The 8,095-nt window shown below is 47.4% G+C and overlaps 1 protein-coding gene across 1 annotated transcript; it reads left to right on the forward strand.

Moving 5' to 3' along the window:
- The first annotated feature begins 945 nt into the window (after positions 1-945).
- PSME2 (proteasome activator subunit 2) lies at positions 946-7,531 on the forward strand. Its single transcript, XM_029581207.1, has 11 exons — positions 946-1,519; positions 2,107-2,139; positions 2,233-2,295; positions 2,674-2,760; positions 2,876-2,918; positions 3,048-3,145; positions 3,346-3,414; positions 3,533-3,600; positions 4,895-4,949; positions 5,224-5,310; positions 6,221-7,531. Exons 1-11 carry the CDS (start codon positions 1,472-1,474, stop codon positions 6,299-6,301), a joined length of 732 nt encoding a protein of 243 aa, XP_029437067.1. The 5' UTR covers positions 946-1,471; the 3' UTR covers positions 6,302-7,531.
- The last annotated feature ends 564 nt before the right edge of the window (positions 7,532-8,095 follow it).

Consider the following 8,095-nt stretch of genomic DNA (forward strand, 5'->3'; position numbering starts at 1 on the left):
TTCGCCATTGGGGGTCCGGTTGGAATTTCGTAAGGCCGGTTCGGCCCAGTGCCATAGATCTGGCGTACTCTTGAAGGGCTGCAACAGGAATTGAGCTGTGATGTCATAACAGCAAAACCATGCACGATTTAGAACATGTTCAAGAAAAGTACTATTGCTTCTGGTGCAATAGTGGAAGATGTTTTTTTGTTCACTTAAAAAAAAAAAAAAAGATTCTGTTTATGTTTACATTCTTTATATTTTTTTCATTATATAAAAAAATATAATTTAGAAATGATTTTAAAAATCTGTTTCTCTCTCTCTCTCTTTTTCCTCCTGTGTGTCTGTTTCAGACCCTCTGTCTTTCAGGTTCTGATTCAGGAACTTTATTGGCATGACAGTGGGCACAAGCATTGCCAAAAGCAATACATAAACTGGTAAAAATAATTAGGGATAGAAAAATAAATTACACACGAGTTGTGGTAACAGAGACAACTCCAGGGTTCTGGTGCTGGTCCATATTAGCTTTCTGGTCTGGTGCTAGGATGCAGCCACTGTTTCTCCTTCCTCCGGGATGACAGTGATTTCTGCCTGCTCTTGCTCTTTTGTGGGAGGCCTTTGGGATTTCTCTCTCAGCTTTGCAGTTCTGCGCAGAGCAGTAGGAATTGCCTTTCTGTTCCTCTTCTCTCAGGAGTTTCACTGCATGCAGAGTCCGGCTGCTTGGGGGCTTTCCAGTTCACCTCTATTTTATTTTGGGGTTTTTGTTTTATTTGAGGTCCCTTATTCTGTGTTTGGAGAGGGAGTGGCCGTGTGCTTGGGGGGTTTCCAATTCACCTCTGTTTTGTTTTGGGGTTTTTTTTATTATTTGAGGTCCCTTATTCTGTGTTTGGAGAGGGAGTGGCCGGGTGCTGCATGTGTGAAGGAGGGGGAGGGATTCTGCTAGCCTGCAGCTCCCAGTGGAAGGCGTCATGAAACCTTTGCACTGCTGCCTTTTCTCTCTCTGTTTTTGTGACTCACTTGTCTTTCAGTCTTTCCCTTTCACACTGCCTGTCTCTCTCTCTCTCTTTTTACTGTGCTCCCCCCCACCCAATATCTCCCACTCCCCTTTCTGCCTGCCTCTCTCTCCTTGTGTGTCTTTTGCAAACCCTATGTCTTTTATTCTCTCTCTCACTTGTCTTTTGTTCTCTCTCTCTGGGTCGCTCTTGAATTTCTGGAAGAGGAGCCTTGCAGCTGCCTGGAATTCCCCCACCTCTGCGCTTCTAAACTGAAAGCAACTCTGCCTTGTGCCCTCCTCCCTCACCCCCGGCTTCTCGCCCATAGGCAGGGGGTGAGGGAGTTCCTGGCCACTCCCTGAGCCTGGCAGGGAGCCCTGCCAATCACCGAGGGCAAGCGGCCGCCAGGAAGCTGAAAGTGAAAGCAGCTCTCCGGAGAGGCAGAGCAAGGCAGACAGAGACAGGGAAGAGCTGCAGCCCCGGCCACAAACCCGGACATTATGGTGAAAACGTGCGTCTTGAAGGTCAGCGATGAGTCCAGGGAGAAGGTGAGAAGAGTTTATTTGCAAAGTATTTAATCCCAGAGGCTTTTAGCCACATGGCTGCAAGGAGCAGGGAGGAGGGGACCCATTCCCCTATGGGCTTCAAGTGCAAAACAGGCACAGCCCGCACCCAGTCCTCACCCCCCCCCCCCCCAAGTTGCAGTCTAACCCTCTTCCCTAGTGCCCATCCCACCCTGGGGCAACACCTGACACTCTGCCCTCCCCACCAACAGCACAGCCTGCATCCTGCACTCTCCACCCTGGGGCAACACCTGACACTCTGCCCTCCCCACCAACAGCACAGCCTGCATCCTGCACTCTCCACCCTGGGGCAACACCTACACTCTTTCCTCCTCATTAACAGTACAGCCTGCATCCTACCCTCCCTGCCCTGGGCACGATCTGACCCTCTGCCCTTCCCCACCCCAGGCACAGCCAGACCCTCTGCCCTTCCTGCCCCAGAGCACAGCCTGATTGCCCTTCCACCTTCACATTGAGGCCCAGTCTGACCCATCGCCTCACAATGCAGCTTGAGATCTGTATACGGGGTGAGAAATATAATTCTAATCCCCCTTCACCTCTCTCCCCCCCAGGTCGAGGTTTTCAAGAGCGCGCTCTTCCAGCAGGTAAGGGACAACGCTTCAGTGTTTAAGTGCTTTTCTGGGTCCCTCAGTCTCTGCCTCCCACTTCTCAACTTTATATCCTCTCTCTTCTCTTAGGCTGAAGAGTTCCTTTCTGGATTTTTACCACTGAAAATCATCCAGCTCAATAATCTCCTGAAGGTAAAAATAAATGAAGCAGGAGCAGAGCATTTCCATCCTCCGAGAGTCACCAACTAACCCGGTTAACGGATCTAGGCCTGTTTAGTTGTTGTGGTACCAGCCGGTGCATTCTGGGATTTGTAGTGCTTCTTTTTCCCCATTTATAATGAATGCTAAAGGTACCAGAATACATCAGGGAGGGGCTGCCAGGAAGCCAGGACTGGCCGAAAGCCTCCCTTCATGGGTTGGGCCACTCAGATGCTCTCAAGCCAGTCTAGAGATTGCCTTGCTCCCTTGCCTGATGCGAGATTTTGTAGAAAGCTCGGAGAGGACCTTCTGGGGAAAAGGTGCCGGGACTGTGGGATCCAATGACTTCCGGTTTCTTCTTTTCCTCGGCAGGAAGGGCCCCTTAATCTGACGGATCTCTCGTGCATTCATGCCGAGCTGGATATTCCTATCCCTGACCCTCCACCGAAGGACGATGAGGTGAGCGAGTGAAGATGGGATAGGAAGGGGGTAGAAGGTCCCACATCATGTGCACACCATGCATTACCATATCTTTAGTCTTTCTATCCTGCTTGATCTCTTTCCTTCTTTCCAGGAGACTTCTAAAATGGAAACAGACAAGGAAGAAAAGAAGGAGAGTAAGAAACACATCAGCCATATTGATTTTTCATGCTACCTGATTGGTTTTCCTGTCCTCTACTCCCTCTCTCTCTCTCCCTCTCTCGCTGTCCAGTCTTTGATGCTCTTACGTTTCTGTATCTTCCTAGCCCCGAAGTGTGGCTTCCTGAAGGGCAACGAGAAAATCCTGAGCCTGCTGAACCAGGTGAAGCCAGAAGTGCGCATCCTCAAGGAGAAGTGCATCATGGTAAAAACAAAGAAAGCGAGTCAAAATATGTAATCTGTGAGCCCCGATAACCGTGAAACATTCACCCTAAAAGCAAACTTTCTCTTAGCAAAGCCAGCCTAGTGGGTCTCTGGAAATGTGAACACCCTCACAGCAGTGCCCCCTCCTCAGGGGGGCACCCTGGTCGTTAAATCAGTAACCGGTTGCATTCTGAATTTCAGATCATCACTTGGATCCAGCACTTGATCCCCAAAATTGAAGATGGAAATGATTTTGGGGTAGCAATACAGGTAAAAGAGATGGGAGGAACGGGAACTGGGGCAGGGGGAGAGAGAGAGGGTGGGGCAGGTAGGCTGCTGCCTCTGTGTGGTTAACTAATCCTCTCTCTGTGTCTCTGTCTCTGCCCAGGAGAAGATTCTGGAGAGAATCACTGCCATTAAAACCAAAGTAGAAACTTTTCAGACCAACATTTCTAAGTAAGTGTGTGTGTGTAAGGGGGAGAGGAATAAAAAGGGAGTGAGGAAACAGATGGGAGACAGGAAGGAGACAAAAAAAGGGAAAGATTAAGTAAGGGATGAGAGACAGAGGGAGAGAGATGGAGGGAGGGAGGAGAAAAGTCAGAGGCTGAGCTTTTTGACCCCCCAGTCTCTGCCCATGGATGGGATGGGGAGGGAGGTTATTCTGTGCCACAGGACGGAGCGCAGGGGGCCAGGAATTGAGGCGATGAAGAAAAGGCAAGTCTTCCTCTCCAGCTTCTCCCCATGTCCGCGGAGAAATGGGAGCCAAAAGGAGCTTCCTGGGTCCGAGAACTCATCTGTGCGCTGCCGGAGAAACACAGAGACGTGTGCTTAAAGGGGGAAAAAACATTGCAAAATAGAGTTCACAAACATGAGAAGACACTTGCTGGGTTCTGCTGGGGGTCAAGCTTGACTCCGGGCCTGAGGCAGGACAGTCCTGAAAGCCATGGACCTTGGCTAAACTATTAATGTCCTCCCCTGACCAACTGGGAGCGCTTGGGGGGGGTTCACAGCAAGGGGGCGGGAAAAGAGTGGAATAAAGAAAATTCCCTAAAATGAGCGCGGGCTGAAGGTGCCCACTCGCATTACCTGCACCGGGGGCTCTTCGGAACTGCGCCCCCTGGTGGCGGGATATGGCCTTTTTGTGCTGCTCTAGCGCTGAATCTCTCCCCAGATTATACAGAGTTTTTTTTTCCTGCTTGTTCTCTTGTGGGGAATCCTTTATTAATTATCTTTGCTTTTCCCCCTTGTTTCTGGTTTTCTTTCCCTCTGTCTGAGTCTGTTTCTTTGGCTTTCTCTCTCGCTCTGTTCCTCCCTTCCCATCAAATTCAGATTCAAGAATCTTCAAAGTGAAATCGCGTCAAACTTTATATATATTACAGCCAGTTTTGCCAAAATCTCAAAGCAGACTAGAAACACCAATAACAATGTTATTAGTTACTATGCAATGAAGTACAATGCAGCTAAATTTGCTATTGTTATGGCTATAAAGGACTACTGCTTCTTCTATAGTGCTGCTAGATACACACAGCGCTGTGCAAAAATGCATCAGGCAGTCCCTTCTCCGTAGAGCTTACTATTTATTCAAGGCAAATACACAGGGCAAAACTGGGAAAGCGACTCTGCATCAGGTGGAAATTTAAACCCGGCAGCCGTGCTCACCACTCCTCCACCAACACTTCCTGCAGCTTTACGATTAGTCCGTGTGTTGCTGAAGTGCGTCATGCAAGCTTTCCTCCTCCTCCTACCGCAGGTATTTCTCTGAGCGGGGAGACGCTGTGGCCAAAGCTTCCAAGGAGACATATGTGGTGAGTGCTGCTGAGCATCCGTCAGCCTGTTCATGACCCCCCTCCTCCACCAGGGGCTCTCGCCGAATGTTCCTGAAATGTCTGTGGCGCCAACAATCTGTAAACTATCAATCATAGTCCTGCTAAGGGGATACAGGAACAGAGAGAGAGGATACTCGGGGAAGGTGATTTGGGGAGAGATTAAGTGATAAATTTGAGATGTGTGTCTGTGTGGGGTATGCAGAGACCAGTGGTGAGCCCTCCCCCCCCCCCCCGTGTCTGGCTTTCTCTGCAGATGGATTACCGTACACTGGTGCATGAGAAGGATGAGGCCGCATATGTGGAAATACGCAGTATTCTGATGGATCTACGTGGCTTTTATGTGAGTACCTTATTGTTATGGAGACTCTCATTCTCTCCCCATTCCCCCTCCCATCAGTCACCCACAGGGGAAAATGCACAGGACCTCTTTTAACGTGCCTTGTAGGCAGTTTTCAGAGGGGAACTGCCCAGGTATAGCATTCAGGCATACACTGGCAACACCAGGAGTTGTTCAAGACTGCCTCCTTAACATTCCCATAACATCTGACCTTCACCTCTTCTTCCAATCTTAACCCTAAACTCTTAACCTTGATCCTTACACTAGCCCTGTGGATCTTTGAGGGTTTTACCGAGTTTTTTCATGTTTGGAACACTTTTATTTCCTCACTCAGAAGCATTACCATAACCTAACTTAAACTTTAAACCTAAACCTGACCTTAGTCCTGATTCTCATCCTATCTCTAACACTTCTCTTATCCTGAATACTAATACTTAACTCCTAACTCTAATCCCTAACTGTACCCGAAAGGAGGCCCGAATCCTGACACTGACTTTAGACCTTAAGTCCTGGGTGTGGTTTAATGAGTATCTGACATCAGAGACCCCATTTCTTTACCTTGTTTCAATCAAGACCTGGACTTCTAACTTTCACCCTATCTCTTAACTTACCCTTAATTTTACCATAATTTTGATCCTGTTGTAACCTTCATTTTTTTTTTCAGTAGTATTCAGTGTTAGCTAAGCCTCATCCCCCCCTTGCCATGCTATAGCATTTTTCTTCACCCTAACCCTGGCCATATTAAAACCATGAACCTCATTGCCTAGACTCCCCCCTTTCCTTTAAACTAAAACAAATGAAATAAAAATTGGAATTGTGCCTTTTAACTGCCACTTGCCATTTCCTTTTTGAATATTATTATCACTGCCAGCTTTGGACATGTCTTTTTTTCCTATTTTGTACATCCTTTAAGATGGAGCTTGATGACATCATCACGAAGAACCTAGAGAAGCTCACGAACCCTAAGGGTGAGGAGAAGCCATCCATGTACTAAGGGTCCCTATCCTGCCTCCACTCTTATCTTCCCAGGTACTGAGAGAGTCTGCCCTCCATCAACTGGGAGCCCTCATCCTCCTTCCACCTTCTCTCTTCATGTCCTGAGAGACCTCTTAGGTGCTGTTATTTGGGAGCTCCTATTTCGCTTTTTTTTTTTTCAACCTTGACCAAGTTTCTGAGACCTACAAAGATCCACCAGCCTCCAAACAGGAAGACCTAGAGATTAAAAAAAAACACTAGGAATGTTCTCCTTCATTTGTCATTGATCACAGAACATAATGCTTTTAACAGAAATACAACTTATTAATCAGTAGTCCACCAATGTTTTTATTATTTAAACTTATAAGGTTATTTTGTTAAATATTATGTAACTTATGACCATGGCCAGCATCAGACACAACAAGAAGAATCTCCATTGCTTTCAGGGTTAGTAGCATTGTTAAGACTTAAACACTAGAAGCTTTTGAGTAATTTGTGTCAACTTGGATGGCAGTATACTCCAGTTTTTAAAATATCCAGTTTCCAGTCCCACTGCCCTCACCACTTCATAGGGTCATCTGAAAATCCCATTGGTATGATATTCTATGAGTTAGGGTCCAGTTCTACCTCTCCTACCAAACCATTTGCACACTTGGGAGCCAGTTTCATTATGAAACCTTGAGATGGAGATTATCACTTCATATTCACTTAGCATGGTGATAGGATAGGATAGGTTGGGTAGTGATAAATGCTAGTTTGGACTGGTGATACTTGAGGATTTGGAATGTGGTAATTCCTGTTTTGATTCCTGGAAGAGAGGAGGAGGAGAGAGGGGATAACTTTGCAGTTTGCAATAGTAATATGTCCTGGGATGGGGGTGATAACTATCAGGGTAGGTGATGATAGCTCTTGGGTTGCTGGAGGGGGAGTAGCGCAAACTCTGGATATGATATACTCTGAGCTAGGGTGATGATAACCTGTTGCCAGTATTTGTCTCTGATCCTGACTAATAAAGCTTGACTGGGAAGGGAAGATGTGTGAAGATGCTCTACCTAGATTTAGATTCTTATCCTCAAGATGCCATGTTCTAGATGATGCAACCACTGTTCCGGGTAGGGGGAACAATGCCAGGCATTAAATCACATTGGTCTTTGAAAATTATCATGTTTGTGATACAGTGTATTCTGTAATATGATGACATAATATATCACAGAGTATGATCTATAATAAATTAGGATACTTTACATTATGTTGCGTTTTGTTATGTTAGAAAATTACGTGTTAATATTAGAATTAGGATCTGATTTTAAAAGCCTAGCGTGCGCAAATCCTGGGAGATATGCACGTGGCTAGACCGTGCGAGCGCCGAGCGCATTTTCGAAATGGCCCAGCCACGCATGTATCTTCCAGTACGCACGGAAGTGCCAGGCTGCAGAAAAGGGGCAGGGTGGGGGGGGTGCGCCTGGGTGGGGGAGGGTGCGGGGTGGGGGCAGTCCCAGGGAAGCGCACGCCGGCCAGCTGATGGTGCGCGGAAATTACTCCTCCTCCATGGAGTGGATAAGTTCAGCGACCAAAAAAATTAGGTAGATGGGGTTCAGAGGTCGGGGAGGAGAGGTGAATAAGGAGGAAGCTTAGGGTTGGAGTGGACTGGGAGGGAACTGGGGTAGGCCTACTCGTGTTGCTGCGTGTTGTTTTTCAAAAATTCCCCCCACCCGCATGCACATGCATGCGCCGATACAAAATCAGGCATGCATGTGCACACGGGCATTGGACTCTATCACATGCACACAGTGACACGCGCATGTTATAAAAT

The sequence above is a fragment of the Rhinatrema bivittatum genome, chromosome 16 (assembly GCF_901001135.1).
Source record: "Rhinatrema bivittatum chromosome 16, aRhiBiv1.1, whole genome shotgun sequence".
In the NCBI taxonomy this organism is placed as follows: Eukaryota; Metazoa; Chordata; class Amphibia; order Gymnophiona; family Rhinatrematidae; genus Rhinatrema; species Rhinatrema bivittatum.